Source organism: Rhinichthys klamathensis, unplaced genomic scaffold (assembly GCF_029890125.1).
Source record: "Rhinichthys klamathensis goyatoka isolate OS25496 unplaced genomic scaffold, OSU_Roscu_1.1 h1tg000168l_1, whole genome shotgun sequence".
Taxonomy (NCBI): Eukaryota; Metazoa; Chordata; class Actinopteri; order Cypriniformes; family Leuciscidae; genus Rhinichthys; species Rhinichthys klamathensis.
Genome location: NW_026606699.1, coordinates 194,610 through 214,847, shown reverse-complemented (window position 1 = coordinate 214,847; position 20,238 = coordinate 194,610). Strand labels below are relative to the sequence as shown.

Genomic DNA, 20,238 nt, shown 5'->3' with positions numbered 1-20,238 from the left:
CGCCGGGAAAATAGCAACAGCGCCGGGATCCGCCCACAAAGTTACTTGCGCTTTGCGCTTTGACACTCGCATTTCAGATCGTTAAAATAGGGCCCATTGTGTAAGTGAAGCAGTGGAAGAACTACCCTTGTATGCTGATAGTACTTTCTGTCACTGATGTAAGAAATGAGCCAGGAAAGAGCGGAACCAGTGATGCCGATATTAGAAAGCCGAGAGATCAGTATTTCATGGCAGTATTTCGAGGAGCATCAAGATGATTATCAACCCTGAATCCACGGAGAAATAATGTTGTTAACCACCCGCAGAAGAGCAGTTTCAGTGCTGTGAGATTGGCGAAATCCTGACTGAAAAGGTTCAAAAAGACCATTAACATCCACATATGATCGCAATTGCGAAGCAACAACCCTTTCCAGGATTTTGCTTAAAAATTTTAAATTGGATATTGGTCTGTAGTTGTCCATGTTTAGGACTATATAGATATGGCTATGTGAGACTATAGTTTGAATTAATTGCAAGACACATTGACATTGCAGTACAGAGTGGCTCTTTTGGCATCATCCTGAATATTGTATAAGCATTCGTTTCATGTGTCATAGAACAGAAGAGAGGAGAGAACGAGAGCGCGCGTAAATGTCACAGCCACATAAAAATCACTCTACACTTCATAGACAACCTAGGAAATCGGGAAAGGTCTCGTTCTTTAAGCTTTGTAGCAAGCTGTTAACACATTGCAAAATAAAAAAAGCGATTAGGCTAATACATGAAAATTCTTACATATAGCCCCTTTAAGTTTTTTTTATTTGATTTTATTTCTATTCATGTTTATTTATTTCAAGTATAACGGAAATTTATTTTATTGTTTTAGTTAACTATAATAACCCTGGAGTGAACATAATTTTAAACCGTTTTGTCAAAAGCACTATTAAAACGTTTTATGAAAGGTTTCAAAGCAACTAAGGATGATTTGAACGGCGTGAACTTTCACTGAAGTCAGAACTCATTTGAAGAGGTGCACGATGCTCATGACATTTAACTGGCTGTCATGTCAGCGCTTTAGAGGAGTTCAGCAGAAACACTGGCCGAGCATCATGCTATGAGTCCAGATGGCAGACGAGACAAATAAAAATGCCAGTTATCCTCAGGGTCGATATCAGGTGATTTAAAATGTCTCAGTGCAATTAGAAGTTGCCATTCCTCGCTTTGACACTTTGCTGTTTCGCTTTGGATGGGTTTAGTGCAGCGCTGCCGCCAGACTGATGACTGACTCAAATGAATGCACTTATGTAGAGAGAGTCTAAAAGACTAAGCCTGAAAGAAAGAGGGACGTTTCTGATGTGAAAAATGCTATAATTGTCCAACTTATTTACACATGAATGTGAAAAGGATTAATCCAGATTTAGATGGAGAGTCCTAGACAACGTTCCCTCATTTGTGATCTCTTCTATTCAGCAGATCATTATGTAATCCTAATTAAACTTGGAAATAAACTGAAAGTTTTTGGATTTTCTACACCAATATTCAGTGCATTATTTTGTGACTAATCTAAAGTAAGTGAAAGAGTGTCATTGATCATGTGACTGTTCGTACAGATGATCATGTTCCTGCTTCCATTAAAGCTCAAGATGCTTTTGGATCCAGGAGAAAATGATCATCAGGTTTTGTTCAGTCACTGCTGGCATTACAGCAGGACAGATGCACATAAACTGTTATTTTGATTTTAAAAAAGGTATTAAATTATGAAAAAAAAAATGCTAAATAGAAGTATTTCCAGGTGAGGTCCCTGACTTCTGAACCCCTCTGTATATCAGTGTTGTCATTGTTAATCAAAACTAAAACTATTAGAAATAATTTTAAGTAATTAAAACAAAGCTTAAATCAAATATAAGAATCCTGTTAAAAACTTAAACTTAAACATTTTAAATAAAAATGAGACATTTAGCCTTGGCAACTAACTGAAATAAAAATAGGTTGAAGTACTAAAATTAAATAAAAAAAGAAAAAAAAGAAAAGAATTAAAGCTAGAAATATGAGAAAAAAAAGTACAACTTTTAATACTGTAAATGTTGGTAATTTAGAGATTGTGCATTACTTTTTTCAGTTTTGATTTGTTGTAACTTTTGTTATGTTGAGATCACAACAAAAATAAGATAAAACAAAAGAGAAAATAATTGTTTGAAAGTAATATTATAAGACATAAATGTAATACAATAATCAATGAATAAATATTAATGAAAACAAGAGAAAATAATTATATTGTCTGAAAGTTATGCATCTTTATATTATTATTATAATATATATATATATATATATATATATATATATAGTTTATTTATAGACAAGATTTCTCAAGCTTCAGTGCTATAGTTCAATCACCGGATGTGTTGATACCATCTGTTCATTTAAGTCAGACTATAGCCGCTTTTCCAGACTTGTTTTCAGACGCACTGGTCCCAGAGCCATGACCTGACGTGAAGATGGTGACTTTCATCCTTCTAACAAGGTGATAAAGGATTCACTTTGATTGGATCCATGGTCTTCCTTCATCTCAGTGCTGAGAGCATCCATCTGAACTGACTTTCAGTCTCATCCAGAGAGCGTTTATATATCAGAAAACATTGCAATGTTGCAGTGTCTCGTGGCTGTAAATAATAAAAACAGAGGCTGAACCTGTCTGGCGTCGTGCTGGCAAACAGCGGGAACAGGATTAAACACTCAGACGAGGACTGACAACCGTAGCTGCCGTGTGTGTGTGTGTGAATATGAGATACAGCAGAGAGAAAAAGCCATAGGCAGACAGAGCGTGACACTACTTCATATGAGCAACAAATGCAGATTATGAGATGAACACATCTATCCACTTGATCTTCTCGATCTTGCTCTTCTCTCACCTCACCTTCACTTAAAACACAAAACTACAGTGACTCTCCTGCCTGACCTTCATTCGAACCATGTGCGAGAGGGCCAAATCCAGTCCTGACGGGCTTTATCACTCATCCATCCTGCATTTGAAGCTTGATTTACTGAAGCAACCTTTTTATCCCATAACTCAAACCTTTTTTCTCAGGCTCTTCCTCGAGCCACAACCCTCCGGCGGAAGAGGCATGACCGTGTTAATGTCTCCCTCTGAACAGGATTACCAGCCTGAAAACTAAAGCGGCTTCCGGCGCGCTGTGAATTGCAGGTAAACCTGTTAAGTGTGAGAGGTGAATATAGGGGATGTGCCTTTCTCATCATGCTAAGCAGGGGGAGAGCGGCAGCGCAGAAAGGACAAGAAAAACTGAAGTGTCGACGAAAAAATGAGAGAGGTGCTTTAGTTCGTTTAACACAAATTAATCTCACAAAACCTGTCAAGAACATGACCAGTTCAGACAGACAGACAGACAGATACAATAGATAGACAGATAGATAGACAGACAGACAGACAGACATGTAGACAGATACAATAGATAGACAGATAGACAGACAGACAAACAGACAGACATGTAGACAGATACAATAGATAGATCGATAGATAGACAGATAGATAGATAGATAGACAGACAGACAGATATAGACAGATAGATAGACAGATAGATATATAAACTGTTTATTTTCACATTTTTTCCCTCTTACCAAAACAAGAAAAAAAAAAAATATATATATATAATAATGATAAAAAAAAAAAAGACAAATAAATAATTATTACAGGTCTGCTACGTTTACATTTAGTTAGTTAGCAGTGTCAATGTATACACAGGTATCGCACATATATACACATTATCTACGCAAGTTTTATACAGACCGCAGACAGATATCAGACAGATAGATAGATACATAGACAGACAGACAGACAGATACAATAGATGGATAGACAGATAGATAGATAGACAGATACAATAGATAGATAGACAGACAGACAGACAGACAGACAGACAGATAGATAGTCAGATACAATAGATAGATAGACAGATAGACAGACAGATAGACAGAAAGATAGATAGTCAGATACAATAGATAGACAGACAGACAGACAGATAGATAGATAGATAGATAGATAGATAGATAGATAGTCAGATACAATAGATAGATAGACAGACAGACAGACAGATACAATAGATTGACAGACAGATAGATAGACAGACAGATACAATAGATAGATAGACAGACAGACAGACAGATAGATAGATAGATAGATAGATAGATAGACAGACAGACAGATACAATAGATAGATAGATATACTGACAGATAGACAGACAGACAGACAGATAGACAGACAGACAGACAGATACAATAGATAGATAGACATACAGCAGACAGACAGACAGACAGACAGATAGATAGACAGACAGACAGATAGATAGATAGATAGATAGATAGATAGATAGATAGACAGACAGATACAATAGATAGATAGATATACTGACAGATAGACAGACAGACAGATAGACAGACATACAGCAGACAGACAGACAGACAGATAGATAGACAGACAGACAGATACAATAGATAGATAGACAGACAGACAGATAGATAGATAGACAGACAGACAGACAGACAGACAGACAGACAGACAGACAGACAGACAGACAGACAGACAGACAGATAGATAGACAGACAGACAGATACAATAGATAGACAGACAGACAGACAGACAGACAGATACAATAGATAGATGGACAGACAGACAGACAGATAGATAGACAGACAGACAGACAGATACAATAGATAGATAGATAGATAGATAGATAGATAGATAGATAGATTCTAGACATTTAGCTTTTGAGTTACATTTAAATCAACATCTTTTTTTGTGCATTGCAGAAACAAGAAGTTTTGGGGTAAATGTGCTTAAAATTGTAAATATGTAAAAAAAAAAATCTGTCTTTAGATTTTGACCTAAACAGGTTTTTGAGATGTATTCGCTGTTTTGGACATTTTTGAAATATAATACTCAGTCGTAGGCATTTAGTGCCTATAGTTTTAGGAGCCGATTGTGTTTTCCCGAAAGACTGAATTTGTGAAAAGTTTCCCCTCTTCCAAAAGTGTGTGCTGCTGTTCTTTTCCTGCATGATGTTTCTTGCTAGATGTATTTGCATGTGTCCTATTTTTCATGGAACGAAACCCAAAACTGTTTATGTTTCAGTGTTTATTTTTGATGTACTTCTGAAAGTTTGAGAGAATCTGACTTGAGGAAAGACCACGGCACCGCAGATAAAACGCTGTTGACATGTAAATCATGTCTTGACCTGCCGTGTCCTGCCAGCATCTGTGACTCCATCATATTATTTTTAAACCTTTCACATTTTCAGCAGGACAGCTGTGGCCCTCACAAAGCTTTAAAAAAGCAAAGCTCCACAATGATAATGTCATCATGTCAGCATGTTACAGAAAGGTGACCTAAAGACATCTTATCCTGCTGCTAAAACCGTGCAGTGTCACTGTAAAAAAATAATCGTGATTTTAACGGTAAAATACTGTAAAAATGCTACAGTGCAAAACTGTTAATTGGTTAACAGAAAGTTTCAGTACTATATACGGTAAATAACTGTGATAGATCTCATGGTACATTTAATGTAATTTTACTGTAAAATACCGTTAAGTTTTTGAAAGTGAAAAAGAAAAACTCATTGTATAATTTACAGTGAAAAACCGTAAATTGACATTCCCACAATTCCCTGTTTGCTCATGTTTCCTCATAGTTTTCTTGTTTTTTTCCTAATCAGTTATGTACATTAGGGTTTTATGTTACATTTAATGTTGTTCAATTAATGTTTATTGCATTTTTTTTATTTCATGTGTGTTACTGTTTGTGTGAATGACACTGTGCAGCTTCTTTATATAAGTATTAACCTTCTTGTGGAAGAGCTGCTTGTGATGAGCTTTGATTGATCATGTGACTCTCATCTCTGCTGTGATGATTGTTGGTTGTTAGTGTATTAAAACGGTACAAAACAGATATCAATACTTCAATAGGTTGGTAAATTAACATTATATCAGATAATGAAATACGGTTAGTTACTGTAAATTTTAAGTTAAGTCTGTAAAACCAATAACGTTGCTACCGTATTTTTGACGGTAAAGTTCTGGCAACCACAGCTGCCGTTTTTTTACCGTAAAAATTACGGTTCCCTTTCGAGGGAACTTAACACTGCGTCGAGAATCGACTCTTTGGGGACGCTCCCTTAGCGTGCGCCTCTGAAGTATGAATGAAACTATTCCAATCCTGATTGGTGTTGCGTCATGACGTAACATGTGACGGCATAACCGGATGCATAAAAGCTACGCCGGAACAAACACAAACTAGCTTTCGCTCTTCAGCAAGCGCTCTGTGTTGAAAACTGTCTGTCTTATTTGGTGTTGTTTGTCAGAAAATATTGTATATTATGGCCAGCGAACAATTCAAAGCTTGTGTGCCTCCCTGCCCTCGTTTCATCACGGGTGGGGACACACATGCTTTGTGTGTGAGTTGTTTGGGAGCGCAGCATGCACGGGCAGCTCTCGAGGGAGCTGCTTGTGTAGACTGTGAAGCACTTCCCATTAGAGTGCTGCGCTCCCGGCTGGCGTGCTTTGATGAGCACGGTCAGGCTCGCGTTCCCCATGGTTCTGGTCCCGCGTCCGTTGAGGCGGCGCGGCGATTGAGATCGTGGGGTTCGCAGCGGGATCTTGTGGATGAGATTGAGACTGCTGAGGCACCTTCTCACTCTTCATCCGAGGATCTCGTAGCCTCTGAGAGTGGTGCAGGAGCCCGCATCGCGGCTTCTCCTGCCCATGATCAGGTCCCGATGCTTGAGCTCTCTGCTTCCGAGGAAGTAGATGTGCTCAGCATCGATGCGGATGACCGTGATCTAGGCGCGCCAGTTCACGGCCAAGGTTATGAGGAGCTGGTGGAGGTTGTGACTCGTGCTGTGGCCAGACTTAACATCAGCTGGCCACATGATGAGCAGGGAACGCAAGTGAGAAGCAAGCTTGTTGAGCGTTTCCTGCAGCACAGATCGCAACCTCAGCGCCGGGGTTTGCCGTTTTTCCCCGATCTCCACAAAGAGATTTCGAGATCGTGGGATAAACCGCACTCATCCCGTGTCTCCAATCCCAGTATGGTGGATTACAGTAATGTTATGGGGGCACGGGATATGGGTTATGGGAAGATGCCTAAAGTGGAAGAGGCTTTAGCGGGTTATCTTTCTCCTGAGTCGGCATCTTCCCTAAAAACCCCGGCGTTGCCTAGTAAGCCCTGCAGAGATACATCTGCATTAATAGGCAGGGCTTACATGGCGGCAGGTCGGGCTGGTTCATGTCTGCACTCTATGGCACTCTTGCAGGCATACCAGGCCGACCTCCTGAAAGATTTGGATGAGGGGGAGGGGCCAACTCCTGAAGATATTGCGGAGTTAAGGAGAGCCACAGATCTGTCTCTTCGGGCCACAAAAGAGACGGCCCGCGCTATTGGCCGCTCTATGGCAGCTATGGTGGCCACGGAGAGACATCTGTGGCTAAATTTATCTGGCATGAAGGAAAAGGATAGATCCTTTCTGCTGGATGCGCCGCTTTCGCCTTCTGGCCTGTTCGGCGACGCCGTTACATCGGTCGTCGACAGGTTTCAGGAGGCGAAGAAACAATCTGCGGCGTTCCAGCAGTACCTCCCCCGTAAGGCGAAATCCAAATCGAGTAGGGTGGGGCCAAAAGATCAGCCCCAGCCATCAGCCGGCTCCTCACACCGAGCAGAGCAGAGAGAGAGCGTTTCCTCTAGAGCCCCTCCTCCTGGAGCTTGGCAACAGAGGAAACACTCTCAAAAGTCGAAGTCCTCCAACCAGAAGGGCGACCTGAGGGACGTCATTCAGGCTAGGAGGGCTTCGGGGAAGAGGTCCTAACCGAAGTGGTAGGACCTCTGAGGGCTGTCCCCTCCGCTGTAGGGCAACCGAGGTTGTTCTCGCAGCGGAGCCCTCTAGGAAACGATGTATGTTGCCCGCCGTCCACGACGCTTCGGGCCGCATCTCTTTCCAGCGAAAATATTCTAATAAAGAAAAAGCATCAATTATGGTCACAAAAGCCGTATCGACTACACCCTGCCGGTATTCCGCTTCAGGGAGTCGAGAAAGATGCTCGAAAAACACCAGAGGCCAGTCTCGAGAGGCTGGTACCCCTAGTAGATTTTGTAGAGGCATGGTATCATCTTCCCAACATATCTGCATGGGTCCTGCATATAATAAAATCAGGGTACAGACTGCAGTTCGCGCGCTGCCCCCCCAGGTTTTCAGGGGTAGTGCAGACTACAGTGGTTCCAGAGCAGGCTCAGGTGATGGAACAGGAGGTACAGACTCTGCTGCTAAAGGAAGCCATAGAACGTGTTCTTCCTTTGGACAGGGAGTCCGGGTTTTACAGCCGGTACTTTATAGTTCCAAAGAAGGATGGGGGGTTAAGGCCAATTTTAGATCTCAGGGTTTTGAACCGGTCTCTGAGGAGGTTCAGGTTCAAAATGCTAACCATTCCTGCAATCGTGAGTCAGATCAGGTCCGAGGACTGGTTTGTCACGATAGATCTAAAAGACGCTTATTTTCACATCTCCATCCTTCCATGTCACAGGAGATACCTGAGGTTCGCTTTCGGGGGCGAAGCTTACCAATATCGGGTTCTTCCGTTCGGCCTAGCTCTCTCTCCCCGCACATTCACCAAATGTATGGATGTAGCCCTTGCTCCACTGAGACTTCAAGGCATTCGTATATTGAATTATCTCGACGACTGGCTCATTCTGGCTCAGTCTCGGGAGATGGCAGTTCGGCATCGAGATGTCGTCCTTGGCCACATTCAGAAATTGGGGTTGAGACTCAATACAAAGAAAAGTGTGCTAGAACCATCCCAGTGCACGATGTTTTTGGGAGTCGTGTGGAACTCGATTACGATGCAGGCACGAATGTCTCCCGCACGTATCGAGTCAATTCTGGGGACGGTATCCAGGTTAAAGCTAGGCCAAGCCATCACTGTAAAGCAATTTCAAAGAATGCTGGGCCTCATGGCAGCGGCATCCAACATCATTCCTTTGGGCCTTCTACACATGAGGCCCCTTCAGTGGTGGTTAAAAACCAAGGGGTTTTCTCCCAAGGGAAATCCGTTTCGTATGATCAGAGTAACGCGCAGATGCCTTCGTTCTCTACAAATATGGAAGAAACCTTGGTTCCTGTCCCAAGGGCCAGTGTTGGGAGTATCTTGTCGCCGGAAAACCGTTTCGACAGACGCCTCCCTCACTGGCTGGGGCGCGGTCATGGACGGCCGCTTTGCCAGGGGTCTGTGGCAGGACCATCATCATTCTTGGCATATAAATTGCCTGGAGATGATGGCTGTGTTCAGGGCTCTGAGGAGCTTCCTCCCAGACATCAAAGGTCACCATGTATTAGTACGATCAGACAATACGTCAGTGGTAGCCTATCTGAACCGACAAGGGGGACTCAGATCGCGCCCTCTGTGCAGACTGGCGCATCAGATTATTCTTTGGTCCCAGGGGAAAATACTGTCTATCAGAGCAATGTATATTCCGGGGGTTCAGAATCAGGGAGCAGACATCCTGTCGAGGCAGGGGCTGAGGCCCGGGGAATGGAGACTTCACCTAGAGGTGGTGAAGTTAATATGGGAGAGGTTTGGACCGATGGAAGTGGACCTGTTTGCGTCTCGAGAGACGTCCCACTGTCCACTTTGGTTCTCCCTCTCACATCCAGCCCCACAGGGGTTGGATGCCATGGTACAGGCCTGGCCGAGGCTTCGCCTGTACGCTTTTCCCCCGATCGCTCTGCTTCCGGGAGTCCTGGAGAGGGTCCGTCAGGAGGGCATCAGTTTACTTCTGGTTGCCCCAAGGTGGCCGACCCGAGTATGGTTTTCAGACATAATATCACTCCTGATAGCTCCGCCATGGCAGATTCCTCTGAGGAGGGATCTGTTGTCTCAAGCGGAGGGCACAGTCTTCCACCCTCACCCAGAGCTGTGGAAGCTGTGGGTCTGGCCTCTGAGGGGGTTCAGTACCTAGATGCTGGTCTATCAGCCGGAGTGGTTGAAACCATACTTAGTTCTAGGGCTCCATCTACTAGGAGATTATATGGCCTCAAGTGGAATGTTTTTTCCGCTTGGTGTAGAGAACAGGAGTTAGATCCAGTTAACTGCCCAGTGGCTTCAGTTCTGGAGTTTCTTCAAAATCGTTTCTCTGCGGGTCTCTCCCCTTCCACACTTAAGGTGTACGTGGCTGCCATTGCGGCTTTCCATGCACCATTGAGTGAGGGGCCTCTGGGGAGGCACCAGTTGGTCATTCGGTTTCTCCGTGGTACTCGGAGGATGAGACCGACAACCAGGTCCAGGGTTCCTACCTGGGACCTGGCAATAGTTCTTGAAGGGTTATCCCTGGCCCCCTTCGAACCTTTGCAGTCGGCTTCGCCTAAGGACTTGACGCTAAAAGTGGTATTTCTCTTGGCTATTACCTCACTTAAGAGGGTGGGAGATCTCCAAGCCCTGGCAGTGACACCAGCTTGCTTGGAGTTTGCCCCTGGCAGAGTAAAAGCTTTTTTGCACCCGAGTCCGGGCTATGTGCCTAAAGTTCCATCTAGTACGGCTCGGTCTACAGTCCTTCAGGCATTCCATCCTCCACCTCATGTGTCGGCAGAAGAAGAGAAGCTTCATTTGCTCTGCCCCGTCAGAGCTTTGAGCGTGTACCTTGAGAGGTCCTCTTCTTGGAGAAGGTCGGACCAATTATTAGTATGTTTTGGGTCACCTAAGAAGGGGCTCCCGGCATCCAAGCAGACTATTAGTAATTGGATTGTTCAAGCTATTACTGAGGCTTACAAGGTGCGCAACTTGCCTTCACCTTTAGCCGTGAGGGCTCATTCAACTAGAGGCATGGCTTCCTCTAGGGCCCTTCTTTCGGGAGTACCCCTACAGGAGATCTGTGAGGCAGCCGGTTGGGCTACTCCACATACTTTTATTAGGTTCTACAGTCTCCACCTTCCTAGTACGCCTGGTGCACACGTGCTTAGTCCTCGCTGAGTGCCTAGACAGTTTCACTCCGGGACAGGCCTATTCGGTGCGTGGCCTAGTGGGCACTCGTTCCCCAAAGAGTCGATTCTCGACGCAGTGTTAAGTTCCCTCGAAAGGGAACGTCTCGGGTTATGACTATAACCCTTGTTCCCTGAGAAGGGAACGAGACACTGCGTCGTTCTGCCAAGCCCCTTAAGGCCTGAGAGCGGCTTGCTTCATCGCTAGGCTAGTTTGTGTTTGTTCCGGCGTAGCTTTTATGCATCCGGTTATGCCGTCACATGTTACGTCATGACGCAACACCAATCAGGATTGGAATAGTTTCATTCATACTTCAGAGGCGCACGCTAAGGGAGCGTCCCCAAAGAGTCGATTCTCGACGCAGTGTCTCGTTCCCTTCTCAGGGAACAAGGGTTATAGTCATAACCCGAGACGTTTTATTTGCTGTGTGTGTGTGTGAGTGTGTGTGTTTGGTTCTGTATACCCTACGTTACTGGGGAAAAAATGAGGAAAACAGTTTATCACACTAAATTATGTTTTTTTTTTTACTAAAACTGCAGAAAGTTTTCATTGACGGGTAGGTTTAGGGGTAAGGGATAGAATATACAGTTTTTTACAGTATAAAAATTATTACGCCTATGAATGTCCCCATTAAACCTGAAAACCCAATATGTGTGTGTGTGTGTGTGTGTGTGTGTGTGTTTCAGCTCTCACTGTACCATGTCCTGTGGCGCGGGAACTTGGGCCCGGTCAGGATCTCCTTGACAGACATGACGTCTCCAGGAATGATGGGATAGAATTCACTGAAGGAGGCTTTTTCATCACTGTTCAAACACAACGCAAAGATAAAAAACAATTGCATCATGGGTGGGTGAAATACTGAATATTCACAATATATTTGCATGCACAAATGTGTACATTATATGTGACATACTCTTATAATTGAGCTATAGCTGCCATGATGTGTTTAAGCTGCATCCCTGAGACCATGAGGTGGAGAAGAGAGAAAAGAGACAGATGGAGTGAGAGAGTTTCTGACAGAAAGCCGTTTGCACTGATGTGCTTCTGTCATTCTGTCACTCGCATGGAAAGCTCTGCATCTGTTAACAACATTTACAACCTTACAAAGACGTTTCTACTCTATTATACTCATCTATTTAGCAGCAGTGTTGGGAAAAGTTACTTTTAAAAGTAATGCATTACTATTGTGTTACTCCCTAAAAAAGTTACTAATTGTGTTACTTTATATGAAAAGTTATATTACTTTTTCTTGTCTGGGCTGGGCTTGCTTTTAAAAAAAAAATAACAGCAACAAATAAAAGTTATATTTTTAGCAAATGTAAAAGAACTTTCACACCAAAAGTGAAAAGAATAAGCCTCAGGCTGAAGGAAATGCAAATTCATTTCAGGTCGATTTCTTTTTGCCGGCGTTTTCTTCTGGATTTAGTCTGTATCTGTTTCTGTTTCCTCATGCAATCCCAGATGGACTCGATGATGGAGAGATCAGATCTCCGTGTGGAGCATACAATAAACCTAAAATACAGTATATTGCTTCTGGAGATATAATCAACAACTTTAAATGAAGTTTTATATTTCTCCATTGCTTTCAATTCTATTTGCAATGTGTCATGGTATACGCTGATTTCACGCAGCCGCCATTTTGAAATCGAAAGCGAGGCTCCGGTGGGAAGAACCCCGCGAAGTACAGATAAACAACAATGCCTTGGACTACCAACCTGAAGCTGCTGCCGCGATTTACACTATTGGATGTTAATATCCAATATAGGATATGTATATAGTTCGTTCCTGCGATCTTTTTTTACGTTCTCAATTATATATAATTTTTTTTTTTTATTTATAAATGAATTTCACTGTATATAGTCTAAAGTATGAAAGAAATGTATGTACATTTTTAGAATAACTCATTTCTACATTAAACACAACAATACGCCATCGCATTCGCGACTCTCCCATGATTAAAGGCAGCACTTCCGGTTTTCTTCCCACCGGAGCCATTTCAAAATGGCGGCTGCGTGAAATCAGCGTATTGTTTGTTCTTTCTCTCATTAAAGCTGATAAGTTCACAGTCATGTATTTTTGTCTGATTTTTGAACACATTTTAGTTTGTAATGTTGTGATTCACCTAATAGTGGGTTGGTTTAGTTCATGGCTTATTATGCATTAAGGAAAAAAATGAATGGAAAAATAATTCCGGAACCAGCAACAGCGCTAAATAAAGTAGACGGGAACTCTGGCAAATTCAAGCCCTGTTTTTCAACACCATTATCCAATGTCATTAATATTACTCTATTTTCAATTTCTAGATCCAAATGTAAATCCATACAGGTGTGAATACCAGCCGTTCTCCATCTACGTCTGGCTTGTATCTCAGCGTCTGCAAGGGTTTAGTGGATCAGCGCCCACAGGAGCCTTTCTATCAGTTCAGATCAGCCCTCCTGCGTAACGGCCTGGATTCAGTCTCCACTGCATGCTCCTTTCTCAGATGATAGAGACAGACTGACTCTGATTATAAGACAAAATGAAATCTACACTGAAGCGAAGGTTGAGTAACCTGCTGATTAACACGTGCGTCGGCTCATGTGCTGCTTCAGACCGGTTTAAAGGTGATTTTCACTTCGCCAGGTGTTTTGTGTAAGCCAGTCCATGTCCTTTAGAATTACACTTTAATAAATCAGTTTCACATCTTATGCATGCGTTTGTCATTGTACATTTACTCAGCTTTATAGTAATATAAAACTTTACATTACTGTTCAAAAGTTTGGGGTCAGTGATTTAAAAAAAATGTTTATTCAGCAAAGAAGCAATTCAATTGATCAAAAGTGACAGTAATAATAATAAATGTTTCTTGAGCAGCAAATCAGCATATCAGAATGATTTCTGAAGGGTCATGTGACTCTGAAGACTGGAGTAATGATGCTGAAAATTCAGCTCTGCATCTCAGGAATACATTACATTTTAAAATATGTTTAAATAGAAAATAGTTCTTTTAAATTGTAATAATATTTCAAAATTGAAAGTTTTTACAGTATTTTTCATTAAAGAAATGCACCCTTGGTGACCATAATAAACATTAAAAAAATCTATGGCATAATTCAAATTTTTTGGGTTAACAATTTAATGTATTAAAAATAGAATACGCTTGTTTTGAATTGTAATAATATTTGACAATATTACTGTTTTTACTGTATTTTTATAAAGGCTGAGCATTAAAAAAAAATCTAAAAAGGTAAATGACTAAAATAAATAAATACAATTAAAACCTACCAACAAGTAATGAAAAAATGTTTTTTCACAAAAATAATAATTATTAGTTGCTTTTTAAATTTTCCTATTTCCTTCCTCGGTTGTAAAGTGCATTAATATTTTTAGTGGAGAATATATTAGTTATTTTTAAGAGTTTCTAACAAATCATATTTTGCTGCTCTACCAGAACTATATTTAAAAGAGATGTGCTTGTTTCCAGAGGGCGTCAATATCATTATGAGATGTGCATTCCATCAAAATAAAGCAAACCTGTTTAGCAAATGTTGTGTCTCATTTCATATTTCTCTAGATAAATGACAGAGTAGTATTATTTTCTCTCAAATTTGATTGCTACACTTCATCAAGAGTATGAGTATAAATTACAACAACATATTGGTCTTTGCCCATGATTCTTTAATTGACACGCTACCATACGGACAGCTGGAGCTCAAAGAGTTCCTCACTGGTATTTACAACACGCTCATGTGCGCTCATCTCGTAAAAATGATAAATCCGATAGGATTCAAGGCAGAAATAGTCAGTCAGTCAATCCAGTGGGACACAATGGAAAGTGGATCAGTGTCTATTTAAACAGCGACTCTCAGATTCAGACTCAGATGCATTATTAAACGACCCTCCCGCTTACAGAGGAACACGTGTGATTAAAGCAGAAGTTCATCTGTATGTTTGCGGATCTAAAATGCCCTCTGACAGGCCAACAAAAGAAAAGAAGGAAGTTATTTAAAGTAATTGTGTAAGCTTCAGTGAAGAATTGCCAATGGGCAAAATAGATATAGCATACCAACACTGTTGATAAGCTTTGACTGTCAAATAAGCCAGAAGAGAAGTTAAAGTAACCGAAGCAAACTTTGGGAAACATTATTATACTATTGTGTGAAGTGTAAACAAAGCTTTTTGTCAGTTAACGGCCTTCGCGATGCATCCAAATACGTACTTAACTTGATTTGAATAGTTATGTTGCTAAGATACTCTAATAAACATTATTTCACTGTGTGTTGCAAACTTGCAATGCATTTTGCCATTGTATTCTCCACAAAAGAAACCTTTGAATTTGGCTGTAAGTCACTTAAATGCATTAATATAAATTTGGCCAAAACAAGGCATCTTCAGGAGTGAACATAGGATGCCTTAAAAGGTGGGAATCTCATAAAATAATAAGTCCAGGTCATATTTGACCCTAAAAATAATTGCATGAAGAAAATTAGGTTATCTTATGCTGTATTAACATGCATTTTTTTTAACACAATAAATTATAGTACAAGGTACAAACAAATGCAACCATGATGCATAGGTACATGTCCTTAACGGGTTTAACCCCTGGAGGTTTTGGGAAAGAACTTGTGTGTGTGTGTGTCTATTGTTATAAATGTGTCCGTCAACAACGCTAGTGTACACCTGGGAGTTTGCCATGGCTGCGATGCCTCAGTGAGCTCAGAATAACTCCAGCACATGTCAGGGTGAAACACAGTTGCCTTCCCCATCAGTAAGTGTCATGTAATCTCCACAGACCATCACACACATGATCCCAAACAAGGCACAGTAATGAATCATTGTTATTAATTAAAGGGTTAGTTCATCCAAAAATGAAAATCATGTCACCCTCATGTTGTCCTTATGTTGTTTTTGTTCGTCATCAGAACACAAATGAAGATCTTTCTGTTCCTCCATTGACAGCTACGCAACTACCTCTTTGACGGTTCAAGAAGCTCATAAAGAGATTGTCAAAATTTGTCAATGTATTTAGTCAAGATTTCATGAAGAGACTCGATCGAACAGATTGAATTTAGGCTTTTATTCACATACTACTCATATACTACTTTTAGAGTATATTGTTTGTCAATTTTTAAAGCTTGCCAACATGAGCTACACCCAAAAAATATTTAAACCTAAATTTTAGATTTATGTATTTGAATTTCATATACAATTCCCATCCATTTAGATCAATCAGTTTTATACTAATAAACTTTAATGCAAGGCATATTTGTCTGCACCCAAAAACATAATGGCATAGGTTATTACAACGCTATCTCGCGACCAATTCGTATGAATTCGTACGAGTGATTAAAAGGTGGCTAATTCGTACTAATTCATACGACCTCACTCGTACGAATTTGTACGATTTGTCTAAACCCACGTGGTGGGTAGGTTTAGGGGCGGGGTCAGGGGTAGGTCATTCGTACGAATTCATACGAATTTGGTAACTCGTAAAATATGTACGAATTAGCAAAAATCGTACGAATTTGTACGAGTGAGGTCGTATGAATTAGTACGAATTAGCCACCTCATAAAATTCGTACGAATGGGCTCTATGCACGGCGGTATTTCCGGTGAAGGTCTAAGGATGCTGGATTACTTCCGCCGATCGTAGAGTCCAATGCTATACCCAGAATTTATATTGGTTTTTATACTCTATTGCTATACTAAAGAAACGTTAGCCACAAAAAACAGACAAAACAGACACCCCTCATTTTGTTTATGCTTCTTTGTTTATTATATTAAATAAACATAACTATATATAAAATTACATCTAAACGTATTAAAGTTTCGTTTCAAAGACGAGAGGACAGTAAATTTTGAAGACTCTGCTATAATCCCGTTTTCCTCGGGTTTCCTCCGCTTTAAATCTCCCCAACCGGAAACGCGAGAGCATCCTTGCGTCAAACGCAGAAGTTATGCGTGCATATAGCCCATAGCCGTTTGCATCTATTTGATTTTCTTTAAACAATCACATTCCCCAATCAGCATAAACGTACCCGTTTCGTTCATGACTGACACATATGCATCCCATTAAGTTATTAGTTTATGTTAAAACTGTAATCCAAATGGATGGGAATGTTATATGCAATTCCAATATATATAAATCTTAAATTTAGGCCTAAATATTTTCTTGAGTGCATGTAAAAAAATGAAAAAACATTCGTGTTTTGCTGATCCTTCCGTTCAAGACACCCGTCCCATTAGAAGAGCTGAACTGGAGCCGATAAGACCTCGTGTGTTTGCACAGCTGCTCTCTGAAAGGACAGCAAACCGAGCGAGTGTCAATGAGATTCACTAATTAATTCTGCTAATTCAGCTGGTGATTTACACTTGTTTCCTAAAGTTGGGATGTGTGAATGTTCACGGCATCCAGTGGCGTGACGCGGGGGAATGCTCATGGCGTGCTTCGAGGGTCAGTGTGGCTCTACCTGGATTTGAACTTTCTCTTCTTGATCTGGGAGGACATCTCCATGCTGTGAGACATCTGGTCCATCTGCTCTTCCTGGCAACGCTGTGTTACTATTTTGGTTGCCATGGCGAAGCTCTCAGCAGCACCTGCATCAGAGCAGAACGACACAGCTGTCAAAAGGACAGAAGCACTTAGAGAAAGAGAATCACACCAGTCCGTTGCACACCGACAGATAGCGATCTGTCATATCCACAACACCAGACACGGCCCAGTGACGGTACACGGGAAGTCACGGCCCCCTCCAGAAAAACTGAAAAACTAAAATCATACTTCTACAGAACACCAGCAATATGAAGGACTTATGCAAAACATTACATCTCACTATTCAATCTACATGTGGGCTTGCCAACACAATAAAAGAGTGAATCTCATGTCCAGTTTTTTTTTTGCTTTTTTGGCATAGAATTGAAGCCTGTTTTTAGGCCATTCAGGGTTATTATTGTTAAAACATAAAAAAAACATCATTAGGCCTACTTGAAATAAAATAAACAATTACCAAGTCAAGTTAACATTTCTCATGTTTAGTTGAATCTGAAGCACAAACTTATGGAAGCGTATTGCATTCACTTGAAGAAAAAAATCTACTCTGTTTTTCTGAATTAATGAGTTAATTATCTCAGAATTACGAGATAATTTTTCATGGAAAAAAGTTTTTGCTCTGTTTTTCTGAATTAACGAGTTAATTATCTCAGAATTACGAGATAATTTTTCATGGAACATTTTTTTTGCTCTGTTTTTCTGAATTTCGGAGTTTTTGAGATAATTAAGTCATTAATTCAGAAAAACAGAGCAAAAAAAATTTTCCATGAAAAATTAACTTGTAATTCTGAGATAATTAACTCATTAATTCAGAAAAACAGCAACAACTTTTTTTCCATGAAAAATTATCTTGTAATTCTGAGATAATTAACTCATTAATTCAGAAAAACAGAGTAGATTTTTTTCTTCAAGTGAATTCAATATGCTTCCGTACTAACTAAAACTAAATAAACTTAATAAAAACCATATGGACATAAAAAAATATGTAAGAATAAATGTATATAATATATATATATTTTTATATTCTTTTAGGCTATATACAAATTAATTTATGTTATTAATGTATTTAAAAATATGTAATTATGTATAAATTGTTTTATATGTAATATATATATATATATATATATATATAATCATTTTAAAAATAAATTAATAATAAAAACAAAGGTAACACTTTATTTCAATGGTCCACAAGACATTCTACTATCTATAAGTAACTTTGCAACTAGCGGATTTTGTGCTCACACCCAAAGTGTGTGGATAAAGCCGCCTCTCAGTACTACATTGACTTATTTTTCGCTGCTTACTGCACTTAAAAATACACACAAAATAAAGACAAAATGCCGCTCTTAGCGAGTATTTACGTAAACACAGTCAGTTATGTTTTAAGTGAACGTAAAAGCATGTGTAATAGAATAATGGTCAGGTCTTAAAGTGACAGCAGACTAAAATATGAGATAATATTAAAAATATCTATAAAGTCAAACCAAAATGAATGTGATGTAACAATCTTTGAAATGCAAAATAGAATTTCCTGGGTGAAATGTGACCCGTTTTCATGAGTTTCACCCAATCACCCCATCAGGTAAAAGCTGAAAGGAGAAGAGGGACATCCATTGTGTCAGAATCCTGGTAAAAGTCCCTTTGTGAGCTATTGTGAGGATAATAATTCATTAGTTTTGAGGCTCAATGCAGCCCACGAGAGTCCCGCAGTCATAAATCAGTCCCGATGGCACACGCGCCCCTCGCCGAACCTAACAGAATCAGGTCGCGTTTGAAGGATGGCTTCATTTACCCGAAAGTTGCAACAACCACCTGCGTTACCATCATAGACGGAGAAATGCGTTTCCCCTCAGGTTTAACCAGATTAAATCTGAGGCAAAGGCCTTCCGAATGACAGTGTCTCCTGTCCCAGACGTTTGCTCTCAAACTAGATCCTATAGTGCCCGTGTCAGGACTTTGTTTGAAGACCGAGTACAAAAGGTCACTTTGCAGCATATTAAAATTGATCTGTCATCAGCCGAACAGCAACCCGTCGCCCCTCCAGAGAGAGATCGCATATAGGCCAATGGAAACAGACTTGGGGAGAAAACTCTCTGGAGGCGATGGATGAACGGGCTTATGAGAAATAACTCCATAAACTCCAAACGGCAGGATTTTTCATCTTTGCTTCCCAGGCGCTCGGTTCACAATGGCAGCTGTTTTGAGAAACGGGAATGCAAAGAAGCTCCACTAAATGTTAGTTAGGTTTCTACAATTTATGAACAAAATGTGAGTGGTGCGGATGGTTGCTTGTACTGACTCAAGTCAAGAGATAAATGGTTTGTTAGAATAATTGTTGAACACTATTTCATATTTTATTTTATTTTTTGCATCACAGTAATACAAATTTGGGAGTAAAATGAGCTTAACTTATCTACATGAAAATAATGTCGCAATGCAAAATAAATAATGGCCTCTGTGTTATTAATATGATATTTTTTTCTATTTTCTGTCTTATTTTAATTTTAGTTAAAGTTTTAGTGTTTTTGTAATTTTATTCGTTTTTTTCTAAAATATGTCAGTTTTTATAACATTTCAGTTTTAGTTATAGTTATTTTACCACTTCAACTTTAAGTATAAGCTATAGAAATACTGATGCTTGCATTATCAAAATTCACTAACAAGTGTGTTATTGGCATAAAATATCACGATTGAAAAC

At 40.3% G+C, this 20,238-nt stretch overlaps 1 protein-coding gene across 1 annotated transcript in view; it reads right to left on the bottom strand.

Annotated features, from left to right (window-relative positions):
- Positions 1 to 20,238, bottom strand: part of myom3 (myomesin 3) — an 83,298-nt gene that overhangs the window by 62,472 nt on the left and 588 nt on the right. Inside the window, exons 2-3 of the mRNA XM_056259408.1 lie at positions 17,458 to 17,584; positions 11,707 to 11,811 (exon numbers count right to left, since the gene is read on the bottom strand). Coding sequence (XP_056115383.1) covers positions 11,707 to 11,811; positions 17,458 to 17,564 — 212 coding nt within the window. The 5' untranslated portion in view covers positions 17,565 to 17,584. The remainder of the gene's footprint in view (positions 1 to 11,706; positions 11,812 to 17,457; positions 17,585 to 20,238) is intronic.